Source organism: Dasypus novemcinctus, chromosome 26 (genome assembly GCF_030445035.2).
Source record: "Dasypus novemcinctus isolate mDasNov1 chromosome 26, mDasNov1.1.hap2, whole genome shotgun sequence".
Classification (NCBI taxonomy): Eukaryota; Metazoa; Chordata; class Mammalia; order Cingulata; family Dasypodidae; genus Dasypus; species Dasypus novemcinctus.
This window is the reverse complement of record NC_080698.1, coordinates 26,569,065-26,591,996: the sequence shown is the minus strand read 5'-3', so window position 1 is coordinate 26,591,996 and position 22,932 is coordinate 26,569,065. Positions and strand designations below refer to the sequence as shown.

At 40.6% G+C, this 22,932-nt stretch overlaps 1 protein-coding gene across 25 annotated transcripts in view; it reads left to right on the top strand.

Moving 5' to 3' along the window:
- MAGI1 (membrane associated guanylate kinase, WW and PDZ domain containing 1) overlaps nucleotides 1–22,932 on the top strand; it is a 683,941-nt gene that overhangs the window by 619,957 nt on the left and 41,052 nt on the right. For all 25 annotated transcript variants that reach the window (XM_058288880.2, XM_058288885.2, XM_058288884.2 and 22 more), the window contains one exon: nucleotides 19,906–19,937. In XM_058288880.2, coding sequence (XP_058144863.1) covers nucleotides 19,906–19,937 — 32 coding nt within the window. The remainder of the gene's footprint in view (nucleotides 1–19,905; nucleotides 19,938–22,932) is intronic.

Genomic DNA, 22,932 nt, shown 5'->3' with positions numbered 1-22,932 from the left:
AAATATCAGCCAGAAAGAAGTACCAGGAAGAAAATAAAATGGCTCAATGTGAGTGGGCATGGCGGGGAGGAGAGGACAGGGCTGCCTTAGATTAGATGTGAGGCTTGAATGGAAGAGGGAGCAGATTGTACAAAGGGCTCAAGAAGGAAAAGAAGGAAGACCATGGTGACTAAAGAATGGTGGCGTGGCAGAGGTGAGATGCTGGGGGCCAGGACCAGGGGCCGGAACTTCATTTTCAGCATGAGGTCCACATTCAGTCAACGAGAGACAAGATCTCATTCATATTTTAAGACCATCCCTCTAGGGTATGTGTGAAGAATATGTTTTAGGGAAGAGGAGTAGAAGGGATAGACTTATTAGGAACTTGAAGTGTTTCCAGCAAGGGCGTTGGTAGTTTGGACCAAAGTGTTAACAGTGGAAATGGAGAGGAGTGGTAGGAGATGTGTTAGTAGCATCAGCAGTACTTGATAGGTTGCCTGGAGAACAGGGCTCCCCAAACTTCTGTAAAGAGCCAGATAGGCTGTATGAGCCATGGGTCTGTGGCATCACCACTTCACTCTGCCCTTGTAGCAGACTATATGTAAACAGATAGGTGTGGGTGTGTCTAAGAAATCTTTATTTGGCCCATGGGCTGTAATTTGCTGACCCCCTGCTAAAGATGGAAAGGAAAAGGGAAGAGGCAAAGATGGTACCTGGGATTTTGGCGTGGGCATTTGGGTAGACACAGGGATCCTTTCCTAAGATTTGAGACCCAGGGTAGAAGTGGATGGGACGTGGGCTATGGAATCAGAAGTTCCTTCTCAGGCATGTTCATGGTGAAGCACCCATTTGACAGTCAAGTGGGGTAGAATTATAAGCAGATGTCTGGAATCTGGTGTTCGGTGATGTTAGGATGAGGGATATATATTTGTGGGTCGGTCACAGACTGGACTGTGACCTATTATTAGGCTCTGAAATCAAAGTATTGAGATATAACCCACGTTTTTCTTGAAAGTGAAATAGAATAGAAAATATCAGAGTGCATCACACTCAGTAAAGACAAGTACTTTAAGCATTTTTTTTTACTCCAGTGATGTACATATAACTTAAATTTCCCATTTCAACCACTTTCAAGTATACATTTCAGCAGTGTTAATTCTGCTCACAATGTTGTGCTACCATCACCACCAACCATTACCAAAATTTTTCCATCACCCCAAACAGAAACTCTATACCTGTTAAGAATTAGCATCCCATTCCCCACCCTTGCCCCTGGTAACCTGCAATAGACTTTCTGTCTCTATGATTTGAAAATTGTAGTTATTTCATATAAAATTATATAATAACTGCCCTTTTCATGTCTCTTTATAAACCTTTTTTCATGAAACATTTGCTTGTGCATATATGTGTATATAACTGTACATACATATACACATACATGTATGTATGTGTATATTATAAAACATATATTTTATTGTGAGCCGTATTCACAAAATCACTAAAACGAGGAAGGTGGTGGTTAGAGCCATAGGACTAAGGAGATAACTTAAGAAAGAGAAGGGAAGGGGTCAAAGCAGAACCCTAGGGCACATTGCCCTTCAGGGGTCAGATTGAGGAGGAGGCAGAGGAGACTGAGATGGAACAGCCAGTGCAAACAGGAAAAAGAACAGACGACATGCTGTCATGGGACCCAGGGGGAGAAAAGATTTCAAGGAGAGTGTAGCGGAACTGGTGTTGCCAAGAGGTAGGTAGAGTTCTAGGAGAATAGAAACTTTGCGTGTGGTACAGTTAAGAGAGTGGGTACTCCACGAGCTGGAATGGGCAGTGAGGAAGTGGATTCAGACAAGTTGTTGAGAAGTTGTGCTGTGAACAGGGACTAGCTGGAGAGCAGCATGGAGTCAACGGAGCAGTTTTTGTTTGGTTTTGATTTAAATTGGGAGACACCGCAGTGTTCTCTTATGCTGATGATAGGAATGGCTCAGAAGAGAGGGAGAAACCTGTGATGCAGAGGAGAGGGGGCATCACGGTGCCACTGAGGTCTTCAAGAAGGCCAGAGGAGATGGGATCTGACATGAGGGGAGGGTTTAGCCTTGGGGGCTGTATATATGAAATACACAGAAAATGAAATGGGATTTGATCGTGTTTTTTCCTAAAAACAAAATATCGAAATATCCATATATTTGAGGCTTCTTGTCAGTTGACTCAGTTGCAGTTTACTGCAATGATTTCTTTTTTTAATATTTTAAAATGTTTATTTAAAGTATACTCTGCACCTGTGCATACAGATTTGGATGAGAGGGGAATGTGGGAGAGAGTGTGCTGTCATGGGAGCCTTTTTTGAATGATAGGAAGCGTTATCGATATTTTGGGCGAGATAGTTCTTTTGAGTGGGAGTGGTCCTGTACATTGTAGGATGTTTAACAGCATCACTGCCCTCTACCATGCCATAGCACCTTCCCCCCAAGTGTGAAATCCATAAATGTCTCCAGATAGAGTCAACTATCTTCTGAGGGAGCAAAATTGCCCCAGTTGAGAACTGCATGGCTAGAGGTAGGCTTTGGGTTGTAGGAATGATTTAGAGTTGTAAATTGGTGCTCCATGGGCAATATATGTTTTTAGTAGTCTGTAAAAAATATTTTTAAATGGGAATGAATTTACCTGGAGTCTGTAATTCCAACTTGCCTCGGGGCCCACACCTCTGGCCTGGGGTACTGTTGTATATTACCTGCCTGTCTCCCCTAGGCAGCTGAGTTTGAGACCTCAAAACTGTATGCATGAAGGCACTTAAGAGAGGTAGCAATGGAATACATTGATGTGGAGAGAACACATACTTTTTACAAATGTATAAAGGTATCATTAGGCATTATAGTCTTAACTCTGAAACCTATTGTCTACCCTTCCTTTGTTTCCATATGAAAATTAATTTACTAGTTACCAGCTCCTTTCTAGTGGTGGTGTGTCTCCCATGTCAAAGGTTTCTGAAATGAAAACTATTAACACCATAGCTTCTCCCTTATCTTTTTTTTAATATACTTTAAAAAAATTTTTTTTTTTAGAATTACATAAATGTTACAGCAAAAAGATAGGGGATTCCCATATGCCCCACTCCCTACCTTTCCCACATTTTCCCACATTAACAACATCCTTCATTAGTGTGGTACATTTGTTAAAATTGATGAACACATATTGGAGCATTGCCACTAAGTGTGGATTATAGTTTACATTGTAGTTTACACTCTTTCCTGCACAATTTTGTAAGTTATGACAAGATATATTGTGGCCTGTATCTGTCCTTGCAACGTCATACAGGGCAATTCCAAAGTCCCAAAAATGCTCCCACTTTACACCTGTTTTTCCTTTTCACTCCCCTCAGAACCTCTGATGGCCACTGCCTTTACATCAATGATAAAAGTTCTTCCATTGCTAGAATCACAGTGAGTCTATAGTAGAATAACACTAAGTCTACTCTGGTCCATCATTCATTCCCCAATCCTGAGGATTTGGGGGTGGTGATGCCCCCTCCACCTCCAATTGAGAGGGGGCTTAGATCCCATAGGGCAGATGGTTGGGACTATCTTGTTTGCAGTTGCAGACTCTCTCAGCTCCTCAGGATGGTCATTCTCCAGCACCATCTCCTTGTTAGTTGTCCTGAGTGAGTCCAGTGAACTGGAGAGTAGGTGTTAAAACTCTGTTGAGATTCAGGGCCCAAGTGGCACACGGACAGCCCAGAGATTTAAGTCTCTTGGACATGTATCAACTCTAGTACTAACTATAGGTTCAAATAGAAGGGGCAGATGAGCCAGGGGTAGGGAAACCAAAACTGAGTCTAACTTTGTCACCCTAAGGAGCATAAATTCCAAAGTGGGGCCCACTGGTAGGGCACCAAACTCTGAGATATCTGCCCTGTCTATAGTGTCTGGATGTCTCCAGAGCCCTCAGGAGCCCCTCTGTTTGAGGCAATATTTACTTTGGCAGTCAATGAGATCCTGCTGAGACATGCATAAGGGTAACCTTTGGAATGACCTCCCAACTCACTTTGAAGTCTCTTAGCCACATAAACTCATTTGTCTTTACTCTTTACCCCTTTTGATCCAGGTCTTTTTCCAGTTGCATTGCTAATTGATGCTTGGTAGTAATCTCTCAGTGCCAGGGAGGCTCATCCCTGGGAGTCCTGGGAGTCCTGGGAGTCCTGGGAGTCCTGGGAGTCGTGTCCCACACTGGGGGGGAGTAATGCATTTATATGCTAAGTTTGACTTAGAGGCCACTTTTGACCAACAAGGAGGCTCTCAGGAGGTAATTCGTAGACACCTTATAATACTAGGCTAAATTTCAATTTCAAAAGTAAAGGTTCATAAATACAGTCATCAATATCAAGAGCCTGGCAATAGTCTATTCTCTTTCACTAGTTACTGTCCCTGTACTTGGGGGATTCTTACTATCCCATTAGAGAATGTGGCAGAGCTCCCCAGGGTGGGAATTGGATAGTCTTTTGGTTATTGGGTGGATCTCCACCCACTGTGACACTGCCCCATGAACACTTGAACACATTCATATGCCCTATAGGTATGCCCCAGGTGAACCTCTTCCCATGCATCTCCCGCATCACTGATAACTGATACCCTGCACCAGTGATCCTCCTCTGCCACAGTTGTAACCGTTCTGTGATCCAAAACTTCTTCAAAAATGAAGCCAACAAAATTACCAAATACAATTAAAAAGAAAGTGAAGTCATAATTTTTAAAATAACGAAATACGAATTTTTTTAAAATTTTGAAATAAAATTAAAAATATAGAATTTTAAAATTTTTTGACCTTTTTTTCATCACTGTAAGATCTGTTATCTTGTATGTGCAGTGACATTTTCTTCTGTTCATTCCCCAAATGTCTTATTCTTTTCATTTTGTTTTCAAAGACGTTTTAGATTACAGAAAGTACATATAAAATATAGGGAATTTCCATATACCCAACATCCTCTCCATTTTCCCCTTTCCCCTATTAATGACATTTTACGTGTGAATTGTACATTTGTTACAGTTGATGTGCAAATATTGAAGCATTGTTATAAACCATGGTCAATGATTTACTTATGGTTTACATTTTGGACCATACTCTATAAATCCCTTCTCTTATGTTAGTTTTGAGATCTTACTCCATTGAGTTTCTATTTATTGCAAGGGGTAACTTCCTACCTGCCTTCTACTGTACGTATTTTTCAGTTCTGAATGTTTTCAAAACTTACCTGGGGCAGCGTGTTTACCTGTCTGTTATTTTTCCACCTGCCTTCATTCCCCTCCGATTAAGCCACACATTCTTTACCACCACCTGAAGTTAAGTATTTGCCATGGTGCTTAGTCAGTCTGTCTTTGCATTGTCACCTGCAGATGTAAAACTGTTCTTCAGCTTATACCTTGCCTGCTATTTCCTTTATTTGGACTCCTGCTCAGATATTAATCATGTCATCTGTTTGTGAACATAATCCTTTTTGGTTCAGAAATCTTGTTGGTAGAATCTTACTGTCTATAAATATAGCATTAGGTCCTTGGGAATGTTGTATTTCTACTGGCAACATGGATACACCTTTTCATGCCAAGTTGTCACCTGAGTCTATTTCACACTTTTCAGTATGTTCCTTTTTGTGTTTCTGATGTTCTCAAGCTTTTAAATTTTTTTCACCTTATGAAGAAATTCCTGTTTATTCTTTCATTCAACAAACCCTAGCACTGTGTTGATGTCTCATTAAAGAGATGTGCCATGCAACTAAACAACTAAAATACAGCGGATTACATCCTTCCTATTTCCTTGAGCTTAAATCTTTTGTAGAAATCGTATCCGACATATTATTTTTGCCAGGAAAAGTTCTAATATACCATTTTCATGATTTTAATATTTGAGGCACAGTTCTTCGAAAGATCCTTTTGTACTGTGTCATAGAGATGCCATCATGACAGCTAGGAAGGTGCAGCACCAGGCCGGTTCTAAGATGCATAAGGGAGCAACGCCCTTTATTTCCTTGTTGTGTGCTATCACCTCAACTTGTTCAGCAACCCAAGCTTTTATTAGGTTTGTATTTTGGCATTTGTTATGGTCAGGGACTCTGGCATGATGAACTCCTGTAAAAAAAAAAAAACTGTTTGAAGAAGTTTTCCTGTAGTTGCATAAATACAAATCAGTCTTTTTAATCATCTGGAGATTGCCAGAATTAGGTCTGTACTGTATTAGATAATTTCATTGTTTCCAAATTTAAAAATGACTTATGTTCTCTGTACTTGCTTTTGTCACAGATACTACTTACCAAAGTGGCGGGTGATTAAATGACATAAAAAAATAAGAGCGCCACCACCCATAGAAATGTCTTTGTGGTTTGTGTGCTCTGGTAAAGCCAACTGGGCAACTTTCACTTGACTGGCGATTGGAGGTAGAAGAGAAGTCTCCTGTTTTAACTCAGGGTTTCTCAACCATGGCATTAATATTATGGGCTAGATAGTTCTTTGCTTGGAGGAGTTTGCTGTCCTGTGCCTCACAGCTGCATTCCTGGCCTCTCTCTACCCACTTCAGTACATGGTCATAGCCACCCTGCCCTCCCCCCAAGTTATAACAATTCACATGTCTTCAGACAATGCCAGATGTCCACTGGGGGCAAAAAGCAACCCTGATTGATAACCCCTGCTTTCAAACCTTTGACACTTATCTTGCTTTTGCTACCTAGGAATGCTGTGTTCCGTATTTTTGATGCATAAATAAAATCAGATTATGGACTATTTTCTGTCAAACTTGTATGGAAGAAACTGAATATGAGAATTCCCCATTTCTCCTTAGTTGTTGCTTCTGCATCTGCTCAGCATTTATTCATCAGACCCCTTCATGAAATTTTCTTGTTCTGTGTAAGTTATTGCAGTAAGCCAAAGAATGTTAAACCCAAAAACAAGAGAAAAACTTGGTGAACTCTGCCACATTCACTGCACAAGGGCCACCCCAAAATATCCATGACTGATTTCTTAGATAAAAACCAACCTTAAAAACTTTGTGACAGTTTTTAAAAATTCATTTTCAATTAAATTTAAAAAAAAAAAATGCTTGCTTGCAGTAAGATGTCCATCTGCTTTAACTCTAAGCCTGACTAGGGCCTCAGGAAATAGCTGAAATCAGGCAGGAGAGGAAACAAAAAGGATCCTAGCATTTGGTCTCAATAGTGAGAAACTTGTAGAGTATCTTCCTCACTTTAAGTGCTTACTGGGTCAGCACGTACTTCATTTCCAGTGTGAATTTCTGCTACTTCCTCTCTCTTGCCATGAAAGCAGTGTACCTCCTTCAAGGCAGTGAGCATCCTGTTGTACATCTTGTTCCCAGCTAAAATGTTTCATTAAGTGGTCCTTGGATTTTCTCTGCATCTTAAATATACTTGACCTATGAAAGTTATTTCTCAATGAGATTTGTCCCAATTGAGACAGTATATGTGTTGGGGTGGAGGGAGGGTGGAAACTAATTCCTGTACTCTGCCTTCAAGTAAATCCAATTGGCGAAATGAGTATTGACTGACTGAAACCTGAAATCTAACAGTTGAACAAAGCATAAGCTTTGCCTGCTTCCCATTGCTATATGGAACAGCAATTCATTAAAAAGTGACAAAGTCAAGGAAACAGCTTTCTTTCCTCTGTAATTCACATAATCACTCAGAGCAGTTCAGATATTGTTTCAGCAAGAGGATTTTGAAGACATTTAATATCTCCATGGGAGACGAATGGAGCTGCTCATCAAATGTCCTTTGCTCTTTGGAAAACCTGACCCTTCCGTAAATGGCTCTTTAGGTCTGACTTCCAGACACTTTGAATAATGCAGTGCTGAGGGGCTCAGAAGTCGGATCGCCTTGCTGTTGTCAGCCATGACCTGTGCTTCCTAAGGCTAAAATGATTTCCAAAATGTGGGCGATTGGAGTAAAGTTTGATGTGGTGCCAGGACTGGTCTCAGTTGCAATTAAGCAGTTCGGTATTAAAGTTAATTGAAATGGCCAAATGATATGCGCCCTTACAAAGCAAGCTGGAAATTTCCACTTCTATTTTGCTTGCAAAAGTACATTATGATAGGAAAGTGTTTGTCACACCAGTGAGGCTGTTAAAACTGCTCACAAGATTCATGAATTTGCCTGAAGAAAATTTCCAGAAATATTCTTTTTCATCAGGGTTTGTTTGCTTTTTGTGGGGAAGGGTGGGGTATTTGGAGCCGTTTAATTCAGTGTTATAATAAAAGTCAGTATTATAAGGCAAGACACGAAGGTATCTCTAACTGAAGTGTGATTTAAACTCTCCAAGAGTCCCTGAGAACATATTCATTTGCTGGGGCTGAGAATTTGTAGCATCTTTGGTTTCCTTTCGCACTTTCGGTTAATTCTGAGCCGAGAGCCAAGCCTGTGTGATGGGTGGTAGAGACACAAGGTGGCATAGCAGAACCTTGTTCTCAGCTCTGAGGGTGGCAGCACGAGTTGAGCCAGCAGCTCCCCAATAAATCAAGGAGCTGTTAAATAATCACTGCAAAGATGATGGTGATTATTTATTAATGATTAAAGACTATAAGAAAACCCAAGCAGCCTTTCCCTTTTGCCTGATTGGCTCCTCCTGCAACCTGCAAGATACAGACCACAGACCAATGCATTCATTCAGAACGTGTTTCTTAAACTGGGGACCAGTATTGTCCTGGAGCTGGGGACAGGGTGATAAGAGAGACAAGGTTCCTGATGTAGAGACAGCAAACAAACAGGTGAGGTGATTTTAGAGAATGATTGGGTCCGTGAAAACAGAGAAACAGGGCAGTAGGACTAAAAAGGATCTCTTCAGATGTACTGCTCAGGGCTGGCATCCCTGAAGAAGTGACAGTTGAAGAGAGTTCTCTGAGTGACAAGAAGGAGCCAGCCACTCATGGACCTGCAGTTGCAGTATTCTAGGTAGAGGGAACAGCCAGTGGACATGCCCAGAGGGAGGGAAAAATGTAGTCCGGAACTGAGGAACCACAGCCTGGCCCGAGTGTGTCGAGCAGGGGCAAAGGAATAGATTTAGGCAAGGTCAGCTCAAGGAAGACCTTGTGGGAGGCGAAAGAGTTCGGATTTCATTGTAGCTGTGCTGGGAAGCCATGGGGACATTTAGTCCGGAGATGATATAATCTGATTTAGGCTGTACAAAGATGTCTCTGGCCTCTGTGTGGATAATGGATTAAAGAGGATCAAGAGTAAAGCAGGGAGACCAGGTTTTAGGTCCGTGCAATCACCTGGACAAGAGACTGCAATGGCAGTAGCGATGGGCGGATATGGATGGATTCAAGATCCTTTTTCAGAGACATATGTGGTAGGAGCGATAAAGAAAACTCAAGAAGGGGCCTGTGTTTCAGGGGTTTGATGTCCTGTCCTGTAAGGATAAAATGGAAGAGACTATTCTGGTGCTGTTTCTTGGTCCTATGCCTAAACATTGCTGAAAATAAGCAGTCAGGATAAAAAATTGGTCTACAAGTCAGTAATCCTGAAGAAAAAGTTCCCTGGCATGCATTTTTTTAAGCCTAGAAGCTTCTTGGCACCTATTAGAGGGATAGTTTTCCCTTTGGGACTGACAAAGTAAGGAGTGGAGTTGGAAAGACCCACACATCCTGTTTTCAAACTCAAAAGAGGACTCCTTAACAGTGTTTTATTTCCTTGCAAGCTATTTTGAACTATTGTTTCTCACACACACACACAAACCCCAGTACGTCTTACACACACACACACACAAACCCCAATACATCCTATGCAGTTAGAAATCAAACTCAACTCTGGAGATATTGCTTAGAGTTCCAGGCTACAAGGGTTCTCTGTGACGTTGGTAAGAGGAATGCATAACAGGGCCAGCCCTTAAGCATTTGCACAGAAAGCAGTCCAGATCCAAAATACAGGTGGTAGAAAAGTCAAGCTAAGCCTAGCAGTGAATGTGTCTTCTTCAGGCATAGCAGCATTTATAGGCCAAGGCAGGACCCTACATCTCTGCACCATAATTGCCAATGTTTCAACCCACTTAGAGTTGAACACTTTCCTGGAACCATGTGGGACACCTGCTTAAATTCCACCCTTAAAAAGTAGATCTTGGTGGGAATGTTCTGGGGAGAAAAAAGATTGGTCTCTTGGTATATCATGACAAATGAGTGATCTTCTTTTAAGTTGACCCTTCCTCACTACCCCCACCATCCCTTTGGGGAGAAGTCACTATAACTCACTCTACTCTGACTCACTCCAATTAAAAAAAAAAAAATCCTATCAGGTGGTATCAGAATACAACTGCAACTCAGAAAAAGTTCTTACCTGCTTTTGAAATTCTACGTCATAGGGCTTGGTAACCAGCCCAACCTGTTAGCTATGTGGCTTTAAGGACTTGTTTCATTGTCACCAAATCAGAGGCTGTTCTTATGTTTTTAGAATATGTTGCCTTAATTGGTCAAGGATTTATGTACTGTGACTTTGAGTAAAATATCAGAGACTTGTTAAGAAATTAACTACACATAGTTCTCATCCTGTCTGTAGAAAGGAAACTCTTTTCTTAAAATCACATCTCAATGACAGGTCTAAGATACCTGGACCCATTGGCCTTTAAGTTGTTGATGGTGGACCCATGTGCTTCATGAAGCTGTGTGCAAACTTTTCTGATTGCATTTTATATGTAATGTAATTTTCATTACTTCATGTGGGCTATGATCTAAAATAGATTAAGCACATTTGAGTGAAACTGTACAGTTCAGTGTTTAAAAGCATAGTTTTGACAACATCAGATCAAACTGCCTCTTGGCTGCTCAGCTGACTGTATGACTGTGGCCGTGTTACTTAACCACCAGTGCCTCAGTTTTGTCATCTATAAAATAGGGATGTATTAGTACTTAGAGAACAGTTATGCGAAGTAGATGTGTGTCAATGACAAGCTCTATTTGTTATTTTTACATTCAGCCCTTGTTTTTGAAAGACCATTGTTTGATGCCATTGTTTTGTTTTGGCTTAGAAATAAGAAGGGAAGCCAAGCCTTCCACCCTGGAAGGCATACTTACATGTTTTTGAGACTTAATAACGATAGGTCTGTGCGTGTCATTTCAGTGACACCTTTTCTGAAGCAAACATTTATCTCTCAGGAATGGGATAAAAACAATTCATTCATCTTACCCAGGTCTCTGAGTAGCCCAAGGTTTTAATGACTTGGTCGCGCCTCTCCTGGGCAGTTCAAGGCTTGTGACTTTGAGGTGAAAGGCTCTGTAAACTATTGGCAGTCTCCAGCCTTGCAAGCCATCTCTTCCTCCTCAGGACATATTTATTAGGCTATATGTACTGTGTAATTGAAGCAGACTTCTCCGTCTGTAAAACCTGTACAACTATGTTCTTAATCTTAACAAAATGCCAAGAGACACAGCATTGGGAACTACTTGTTCCAGGCATCTAAATACCAAGCATCCCTCTAAATTACAATGGTCACAATATTTCTTAATGACTATTATCAGGACCTGAAAAGAAAGAATGCTTTCATCTTTGGGGAGATATTGGGTCTGATGCTCCTGCTCTTGGCAGCTGGTGTCATATTTGCATTGAAAGATTACAGCCCAGGCTTGGTGATGGTACTGGCCAGAGGAAGGAGAAAAAAAACGAAATACGTTCAAAGTAGGACCATTTTTCATCTTGTTTTATGAATTCAATTTTGTGATAGATAGTGTTTGTAAGGTCTTTCAGTGAAAATGTACTCTGATTTAAACCTGGCCTTGAGTTTATGCTGGCACACTGATTTAGCATTAAAAAAAAAAAAAAAGTCATCATCACTATTTAATCAAGCATCAATCATTGCACATTGTTCCCAGCTTCTCAATCCCATGATTAAATGCTGGACGTCCTTCAGCATTCAGCTCATCCCCTCTGCCCACGTCTTTATATTGCATTAGATGTCTTCACTTCTGCTCCTGAGAGCAATAGTGCTTCCTTCTTTCGCGGCTCTTAGCACTGACCACACTGAATTATAACTTGGCGTTGCTTCTTTCTCTTTTAAGACAGGCTATGAACTACTCCAGAACAGGGGCCATGTCTTATTTACTCTTATCTCTTTAGTAATGCTTTGCTAGGCATAAGACAGAGCTTAGTAAATCTTGCATGAGCGAATAGCCACATGGCTGGTTCCTTCTCATGATTTAGGCCTCAGCTCAAATATGTCTCCTCAAGAAAGACTTGGTATGAAGTACCTGTGCATCCCAGGCCTGGCTCGTTCCATTACCCGGCTTCATTTTTATCACTGTGCTTATCACTCTCTGAAATGGTTTTGTGTTGTTGTTTATTATCTGTTTCCCCAAAGGATGCAAGCACAATGAAAGCAGGCGTTGCTTTCTTTCATGCCTGCTCCGAGCCCTCAGCACAGTGTGGTTGAGTGAATTTTCCCTCTTTTCCTTCCTGCCCTCGGTGGAACAAGTTAGGGCAGCTGTGCCTTCTTTTTTCTGTTCTTTGGACTGTTCTTAGCGTTTTATCTGTAAGAAGAGGGCATTATAAATTTTACTTCATGGTTTATAATTTCCATAGTAAACAAACCAAACAGGAAACTACTTGTCAGGGAATGATGCAGATGGCTTTTTTTTTCAGAAGGGTTACTGGCCATGAAAGTTAATTGTTCAGAGTTGCTGGTATGCCAAAGCAGCGGATCAGTTTTGCCTTGCTGGGAAAATCAAAGATTGGTATCATTTCTTCTTTGGTGCACTTCTCCACATTTCTGTCTCCGTGATCTCACACTGTTTTGTTGCAGTATCATACTGCTTCTCTCACGAACAATAAAAAAATATATAAAAAGCATTACCTTTTAGTATTATTTTTTATGCAGTGGCATTGTTGCTGAAACATTTTAGTGCACTGATGTGTTCTTTAATACTGTTTCTCCTCCCTTAATTTTTTTTTGCATGTGTTCTTTAGATCTTTCCAACAAAGAAGAGGGAGAAGCAAGCAGTGAATCTTTTCCTTTACTGATCTTCTGCTTGACATTCTCATTGACCCCTCTATGTTTGCAGATAGTATTTTATATGCTGCTCTGATTGGAGGAAAAAACTTCGCTGAAGTGAATGTCATCCTTGGAATTCCTGCTAACACCACTGAAGTGTGCTCAGATAAGGATGACTTAGCCTAGGAACAATAGGCCCCAATAGAATGGGCTTCTCAGAAAGGTTCACTGAAATTATATGCAAAACTGTGTGCTTCTGTGCAGTTATGCTAGAGAGAGAGGCTATAATAGCTTTTTACTCTATTTTCAATCAAGGCCATGGCTCAGTAATTTAGTAGCAAAGGCACTTGAGAAGTACTGGCAGTCATTGAGGCAAGAAATAGCTAGAACAAACTCCACTTTTTTAATCCAGTAGTACACTAAAGCCAATAAGTAAATATTGGTTGTAATATTTAGTAATGCTTAGCTGTTTATGATCATAACTATGTTATGTGTAAAAATCTAGAAATCTTGAAAAATACTGAATATAAGAATATGAATTAACCTTAACTGTCTCTCAGAAACAGTATTTTAATACCTTTCCTTCTAGCATTTGGTTGTATGTGTTGTGTATGTATAAAGTTTTTTTTAATGAGTTTTATATTCTATGTGCAGTTTTTACTCTGCTTTTCTTACATTATAACATATCACTTCCCCACATCACTAAATATTCTTCATTGTATTCATTTTTAATAGCTTTGTAATTTTTCATCTCATTTTTTTTAATGATCAAATGTGAGTTTAATCTCTTTATCACTTCCTCCAAACAATTTTTCATTATTGCCTTAATTCATTCTGTTTACATTTATCACATACATCATTACAATACACAGACACAGGCCTATGTTTGTTAAACATTTCCTGTCATTTAGGTTTTTTTTGATCCATATAGAATTAGTAGGGATCATTGTAGGAAAAAACAACTACTGTTTTCTGAAAATAGATTCTTATGTGTTTATATAACATCTTTTATTTAAGGGGTTCAGAGTACTTTCTTTACATTTCCCCTGCATCCTTTTGCTATCTCTGAGTAGGAAAACTATTAAAAATGCTAATTATTGCCTTACAGAAAGAAAAATGAAAGCGCAGAAAGGTAAAGTAGTATTAGTGAGACAGTGATGGTGTCACAGTAGAAACTTGGGTTTTTAGCTCAGCATCCTACTTTGTCAATTATACTTTGTTGAATATATTCCATATTAAAAGGTACAATGATCTCTTCTCTTTTAAAACATCTCTTTAGATGAATGTTAACTCGTGTAAAAAGGTCTGCCCTTTTAAAGATGGTAAACCCCATCATTTGGACATCCTGGCAATGCAATTACTCATCTCATTGATATACTTATTTGCTCAGTCCTCTGTTTTGCAAGTTTGTATTGTTTCTATTTTTAGTCTCATTAAATAATGCTTTGTTGAATATCTTTTTATATAAATCTTTCCAAGAGTCTTTGATTATTTCCCTAGTACAAACTTGTAATGATGAGATTACTGAGTCAAAGGTAACTGTGATTTTAGGATGGTATTTGAGGAGTAGTATTCTTTTTGGTATCTAAGACTAGCCCCTGGCCAAGTTCTCTCCTTTCAGTGGTCTCTGTGAAGAAACAATCCCCTACCCGCTCCATCCTCCATCCATCCATCCCTTCCATTATCTATCTAGCCTCTCTTGTATTATATTTTCTGATCCAGTTCAGTACAATTTTTAATGCAACAATTTGCTTTGCAAAACTCTGAAGACTCTCATGTGTATTGACAATGTAACATTTGGAAGGATGCTGAGAAAGTAACCCAAATGTTCTGATTAAAATGCTCAAATCTAGAGACCAAGCACAAAGGAGAGTCAATACCATGATGGGGGAGAAATCGCACTTTTTCTTAATTATAGATTACTTTTTATATGACAGTGACTTAAGGATTCACTCTTCAAAGCTCTTTGCATAATTTTTCCTTGTTCTTTCAGTGGTGTTGGTTGGGTTATCACTTCCATTAAACCTGGGGGAAATTAGGTTTAGAGAAGTCCAATTGCTTTCCTAGCAACTCAGGTTTTGTTAATCTCAGAGCTAAAATGACAGCTTTTGGCTTCTGATTGACTTCCTTTGGTAGCCCCACTGAGCTCTCCTACTTCTTCTTTATTTCCATTTGCTCAGTGGGGCAAGCACAAGTCTTAATCTTACTAGGGTGCTTAAGAGAACTGTCTATGTATATATTCAATTTGGGGAAAAATAGGCAACTCTTAGAGGATGTAGAGGTTGGTGAGGGTTCTGGAGATTTAAAAGTGCAATAAAAGGTTCTGAAATTTGCTGCATTCATCATACTTAAAAAGGCAGTATAAATTTTGTTTTGTGGTATCTGTGTGTTATTTATAAATGAATAAAGCTTTTCTTGTTGTAGAATATGCCAAAATAGGTAATAAAATCACCCATGATCTCATGAAAAAAACCCCACTATTTTGGTGTATAACGGTTTCGGCTTTCTTTCCAAATGCATATGTGTTCTGCTTCATTTTTACTTTTCTCATATAAATTATTTGTGTACAACTATTATAAAATTTCACCAAGAATACCATTCTACCGTTTAGTTCTATGAGACCATGTTCCATAGAAGAGTTTATGGCCTTGATATTTCAAGGGAAAGAGATTCCTCCTCCTCTTGTTAATTGGCCAAGTCCCAGTTACTAGCAGAGCAGTTGCCATTTGCTTTTTCCAAAGGGACACCTTATTCATAGGGAACTTTAGAAATTCAGGTTCCCAGCTTTTTCTCACCCCTGTAGACTGTGCTTAAATTGACACTTCCAAGATACACTTCCCTGCAAAAGTTTTCTGGGATCTCTTTCAAGTAGCATTTGCTGCCTTCTAGGCTCTAAGGGCAAATGGTGCCACCTCTGAACTCTTTCTGCTTCTTTTGTAACGCCCTTCCTTGCTCCACATGAGCTCTTAAGACAGGCACTGATTCTGTCCAGATGCCTCCTAGGTGAGAAATAACACAGTTTATAGAGCACAAACTTCCTGCTGCCACAGGCTACACAGGTGCACATTTGTCCGAAGGAGAGCCACTGCCATGCCTTGAAGTGTGGGATAGTACTGATTCTTATAACACATCGAGGATGGGATGGCCTTCGTTTAACTCTAGCCAGAGAAGAGCTATGTCCCTTGATTTCTACATCTCGGAGGATTCTGCCAAACAGTGACCTTTTGAATGTTTTCCCTTAGGTCTCCTGGCTGTTTTCAATCCATCTGAATCGTTTTGGCTAAAATAAATTATGAATTGCAGTAAGGAGGTTTGTTCTAGCATTTGTATTTACTAGACTTTCAGATTTAATGACCATATGGTCCTAAAGCAAACCTTTGATTTCTTTTTTAAAAAGCAGTCAAGTACAGTCTCTTGATTTTGACTATTTAAATATTAATTTGTGGTCATAAGCCATTTTGGTTCCTGTTAAAGGTGTGGGTTTTCAAAGTAAGTTTTTCGGTAGCTAGCCAACAAGATGAACAAATTCCTTTTTAAGAGGGGTAAGAAAAAGATATCTCCTTTTGTTGTAAAATACAACTTACTGCAGCAGATGAGCTGGGACCTTTTGGAATGTTCCATGAACTCATTCCCCAGAAGAAACAGATCTTAACTGGTTACCCCTATATCCTTCTTTTATTTTTTTTTTAAAGATTTGATTTTTTTTTTAATTCATTTCTCTCCCCCTCCTCCCCTTTGTCTGCTCTCTTTGTCCATTCGCTGTGTGTTCTTCTGTGACCGCTTCTATCCCTATCAGGGGCAGCGGGAATCTGTGTCTCTTTTTGTTGTGTCATAATGTTGTGTCAGCTCTCCCTGTGCGTGGCGCCATTCTTGGGCAGGCTGCACTTTCTTTCGCACTGGGCGGCTCTCCTTACGGGGAGCACTCCTTGTGCATGGGGCTCCCCTACGTGGGGACACCCCTGTGTGGCACGGCACTCCTTGCATGCATCAGGACTGCGCATATTCCAGCTCCACATGGGTCAAGGAGGCCTGGGGTTTGAACCACGGACCTCCCGTGTGGTAGGCAGCCGCCCTATCCCTCAGGGCAAGTCCACTTCCCCCTATATCCTTTTTATTGGTTGGTTTTGTACAGTTAACAGTGAAGGAGCCATTAATTAATTAAAGCTTATTTTTAAATATTTTATTACCTTAGTGTGATGTGAATATGGTCTTCTTTCAAAAGAATTCTAGAGTCTCCTTAAACTAGTTCCTCCAATCCCTGCACCTCTACAACCTCCCCTCCCCCTCGAAGAAATAGCCCTGTATCAGTTTGGTATGTACGTATACCAATAGAAGGGAAAACTTGGATGTTTAAGTATAACACCTGTATCTATTATGCCTGCCATTTTGCAGCATGCTCTTTACACTCAACATTGTGTTTTGGAAACCATCCGTGTCTCATTACCTGTTGAGCTAGCTCATTCCTTTAACCTCTGTAGGTTGGCTGTCCCACAGTTTACGTAGCACTTCTAATGGTTCCTGGTTTTCGTTTATACAGACAGTACTGTAATGAATATCCTTGTACATGCACCTTTGAATATGTGTGAAGGTTTCTCTTTGACAGAGACTGAAAAGTGCCCTTTATTTTATATATGACGATCCTAAGGATAGGGAATTTAAGGCTGGCCCGGGGTCATATAAATGATTATAGCAAAATGTGATTTGAAACCATTTTTCCTGCCTCCTACCTAGCTGGACATTCTTGCCAAATTTTTGTAGAGGTCATCAGGATCCCAGGCAGAGTCAAGTCCAGTCAAAACTAAGTGCAATAAAACCTTGCTTATTCCAATTAACTAAGAAGGTCAATCTCAATTAGGGAAAAATCTGAATTGAAAAATGTAATATATCATTTTCAGGTATATTCAGCGGACCCACAATGCCATGATTTGATAAAATGCCTAAAGGGAATTATATTAATGAACAAATAAAACTGCCTAATTATTATTTCCAAGAATTATGAAATATCCAAATTGCTCAAGACAGTTATTCTTATCTATAGGTAAAATATTTCCCCAACACTATTTTTTAATAATTTAATATATGTAGCAAATGATTTTTCCCAAGTTAGTGCAAGATAACCAAGACAACAGTTGACATCATTCTGAATAATCTGAATTACCAAAGGAAGGTGAAAGGGAAGGGATGGACGTTTGAGTGCCTACTCTATGCCAGCTACAGTGCTTTTCAGATACTTTGTCTCATTAATTATCATACCAGTCTGGTGAAGTGAGTCCTATAATCTCCATTTCATAAATGGCGGGACTGAGGCATAGAGGGCTCTTAAATGACTTGCTGAAGGTTGCCTGTCAGAGTTTACCTGACTCAAAAGAGAACTGCTCTCTGTAGTCGATTAGAAGTTCCCTAATTGTGATCCTCAAAGCCCCTGTATTAGAATCTCCTGGAATATTTTTTAACATTGCAGATTCCTGGGCCTCTGAGGGTAAAGCATGGGCTTCTAGATTTTTAACAAGCAGCCTGGTGCTCCTTGTGCCAGAGAAGTCAGAGAGCCTTTCTGTTAGACCTTGGGGACATTCTGGTGATGAGATGAGCCACAGCAGAAGAGTCCCCAAATGCCTTTTAGGACAAGTAATTCTTGTCATGCCTCACTTGCAGTGGGCACATTAGCAGTACTCATCTGGGCAGCTTCCTCCTTACTCACCCACTTCCGCTCCCTGGTATTACTCGCTCCGAACTTAGCAGGGCTCGTGGCTTGACAAGTCACTTCCAAAAGAGTTGAAATCATCACACTAGACAGGAATCATTTTCTATAGAAGGCTGAAATTTCCAGTGCAAAATAATGAGATCCCAAGTATCTTTTGCATTTTTACAGATGGACTCTGCATTTTGTATTCTAACCCCTGCTCAAATAAAAAACAGGGCTGAGGGCAGGTAGGGCAGCTGGCAGAAACTATTACTTTTGAAACCCCGATCTGATATGTGTTTTCTTTCCTTTCTGGCCTCCCTTTCCTCCACTCCCCTGGTGAAAGATTTCCCTTAACTCTGCCCCCTAATTGCTGCTGACTGTCCTAGAAGTGACAGATCAAGGGTCCCTTCCAAATCCAGTCCTCCCACCGATTTCAGGCTTTTTGAAGAGCCAGCTAGGTTTATGGACCACCCTTGTGTCCTTTACCTTTCACTTTCTCCATTATTATCTTTTCTTTTCAGCACTGTGAAATTTCTCTCCTTCACTCCCAGACTCCGTGCTTTCCCCTTGAGGGGCTAGTCTAAGCTCCAGTCCTTTCCAGCAAACTGACTAGGAGATTGCTTGGCTGCCTGACAGGCATGGAGAGGTGTGCCGGCGGTCCACAGGGAATCTAAGACCAGCCTGGATTTGTGCTCATATTTCACCCTTTTTGTGCTGGCAAAAGAGCATCCTCTTTGTTTTGGTATTCTGCTCATCCACCTCAAGAAGGCATTTCTTTTCGTAAAAGGCAGATAGATTAAAACAGCAAGGAAAGAGGGAAAAATATAATTTTAACCATGTACTCCTTTGAAACTAAATATATACCCCTTCCACTGTCCTGATTGGTCCGCTTCAGTTGACAAGTGGATCCTGTGGAAAGGAAATATCCTGGACTTAATTGTAAGTTAAGTCTCTCTTAATCCAGGGGAGCATTTGAGATTCTGTCCAAGTGTTCAATTTCCCAGGCCGCTGAGGTCTGTGAATTTCTTTTCCCAGCCTCCAGGCTGCTGCAGTACAAGTCAGCATAGCTAATGCAGATAGAACTCCTGCCTCTCGCTTCCTCCTCCCTCTGCTTTGATTCGATATGAACAGCCTGGTAACTCCGATGCTGGGGAGAAATCTGACATAACTCTGCAGATGGCTAGGTTGCCATGAAACACCTGGGGATTGTTCTTTAAGGAAAAGGTAACATTTATATGCTAATGATTTCTTCCCCCCTCCCTCCCCTCCTTGTTGCATTTTTTCCAGGGCTGCCAGTTCCAAAGAAGAGCCCAAAGTCGGTAAGGACTTGTCAGTTACTTGGTGCTTGTTTTGGGGGTTGGGGGTTGGGATGGGGAGGGGACGCTGTCTAGTTTGACTTCACTAAACGTGTTTTAGAGTGAATGGGGAGATGGGAGCTAAGGCTCATTTTCTTAAGTTCTGGGGATCTATGTGGTATAGAAGGTATCTGGGCTTGTCTTTAACTGTAGAGTGATTTGTGGGCAGGCTGCAGGAGCTAGGATAAAGAATGCATATTTGGAATCTTCTCTGTGTAAATGCAACACAGCTCTCCTTCTAATGGAGAGTTTTAGCGGTTTTAACTTGATACAAATGCTATTGTGTCCTTTGGGAGAAGGAAAAGAAAAAAGCTCCACCTTCTTCCTGGGCAGCATTGCTCTCAACTAGTGTTCCCAGGCATTCGCATCCCCGAGCCTTTTTCTTATGCACTGGATAACTATTTTTTTTTTTTTTTACAAAATAAAAAGCCTGTGGGTTTAAGGAAGAATTTCTCTTCCCGGTGTGTATGTCCATTCTCAGATACAATAATGTTCCCTGCCCCAGCACTGAGAAGGAGACATTTCCTTGCTGTGGAAATGTCCTTTGTTGTTTTTGCTAGCTTTAGCAGCATTATGCTGCAGGTATAGGATTCTTCTTTTTTTTTCTTCAAATCAATGTTTTGCTGTCCTTTGTAATCTGGTTTCCCTGAAGATGCATTACCTAGTTGACATGTTAGCTAATAGCTTAGAGGCTATAGTGTTTTGCTCGGTGGTGTGGGTTACTGCTCCTGGGGCCCTGACAGCCAATTGAAATAGCTCTTAAAAACTCAAAATCTGGAACTTGGGTGCCTGTGAAATTAATCTGGATAGAAGGGGCTTCCCAATTCATTAGGATAAAAAGGGGTGATTCCATGTGGCTTAGAAGATTTGGGGAAAGGAAAATTGACCTCTTTCTGCCATCTGGGAAAGGAAAACCTATAAAACTTTGCGGTTTACAGTGCTGCAGCTGATTTCCTTCCACCTGTCCCCAAGCCTGGCCGCAAGAGACAGAAGTTTATTAAGGAGATGAGAGAGGTAGCTTTCTGCATTCTTAAGCCCCGCTCCTAAGTTCTCCAAAGAGAGAAATCTGCAATAATTGATGTGGCTCCAATGACATATCACTGTGATGATTGGAACATGTGGTTTCAGGGCTGCCTCCGTTGTCAGTTTGTGTTAATATCCAGGAGTGCTGGTTGGTGCCCAGTTGGCAACACAGAGATGCCAGCATTTCTGTATGTGTATGAGTGTGTGTGTATGTATGTGTATATGTGTGTGTAGAAACCCATTCAGCCAGAAAAGTAGAAGCAAATCTAAAAGAAGTCTTATGAGTTTGAATTAACACGAGCCCTCCTTTCCTGCCCACCCCCCCCATCACCAAGCCTGCCATGTTGATGTGTGGATTTATTTTACACATCCCATAAGGATTGGAGTCTTGACAAGGCGCCTACTGAGGGAGAAATAGGAGTTTTACACAGGTAGCATGACATCAGATAGCAAGGTGTTCTTTTGTGTTTTGCTTCCCATTTAAACTTACTGTGCAAAAGGATTTTTGCAGATCATTTGCATCTCTTCTTCCCTAAAAGTGTGTCAGAATTACCTGCTGAACTCAAGGGGTATCAAACAGTTATAGAGCCTGCCTTCCCTAAGTCAGTTAAGAGAATTCCTATGACAGTTTATTTTTGGAGAAGCTGTGTCATTAGTAAGCAGCAAGCCAATTACTTGGGCTGCATTCCTAGGGAAAAAAGCTCTTAACTGCTTTGTCTACAGTCTGCTGGCTCTTAATTACCACAAGCTAAGAGAGTGGTGTATTGCTGGGCTAGAAAAGAATGCGCCCCCAGCTTGGGGCTTGTCCTTCCCCGTTTTCTGTGCCAGGACAGGAATGATAGTTTTCGCAGTATTGCTGTACACCCTGGCAGCTGCTGTACAAAATTTGGGGGCTATCAGCCAAAGTCTGCTATTGCCAGTACAGCATCCCTAACATCTGTGATCAGTGGGAGCTCTTTACAGGTGGGTTGAAAGCTGTTTCCTTTTCCCAGTTTGGGTTGTGGTGATGTCCTGCTAGAGAGACAGATGATTATGGGATTTTTCTGTTGGGTAAGGGAGAATCCATGGGGAAGCTGGATGTCATGGTTCCAAAAAGCCATTCACATAATGACAGCCAGGGTCAGTTATGCAGGCTGCATAATTAAGTGCACACAGATTGTGCCTGGGTTGCGATACACTAAGATTTAGCAAGATTTCTGTGGATATACTGTCTTAACCCAGGAACCATCCTCTTTTCTTTTTCTTAGAGGCTTCTGACAGTGCTGGTTTGCTCACGTGACCGATAGCTTCCTTTAGCCCCATTGCCTTTTTCTTTTTTCTTCCTTTTTTAATGTTTTCAATAATTAAGTAGTTGAGTTTTTATTGGAACAGAAGGATTTGTCTTTTTTTAATGTTTCCCCTTCCTGAATAGTCCCTATAGCGCCTCTTAATAAGCAATTTCACCTAATAGGTTTTGTTTAAATGTTGAATTTGTGGTTTATATACTCACTGAGGACAATGACAGTTATCTTAATAAAAAATTTTATTAATTTAATACCTTGACCTCCATAACACTAAATGGCAGAGACAAAAATAAAACATATTTACTGTCAGATTTTAGACCTCTCTGGGAAACAGATTCCTTGGCCCAACTTAATTTTCCTGTTTGGAAACTCATTTAACTGAGACTCTCAGTCTAAATCACACATAAAGATCTTGTGTTTGAGAATTTAAAACTCTAAATATCACAACAAACCCTTAGTTTTAAGTCATCACCAGTTTACACGTTTTTGCTCCTCTAGTTCATTTCCTAAATCTTTCTCCTTTTCCCTTACTTTATCCATCTGTCCACTCATCCATCTTCCAGTTGTTCATGTATCAATCCATTCATCCATCATCCATCCATCTACTATTCTCTCTGTACATTTGTCCATCCATCTGTCCATTTGCCCATCCA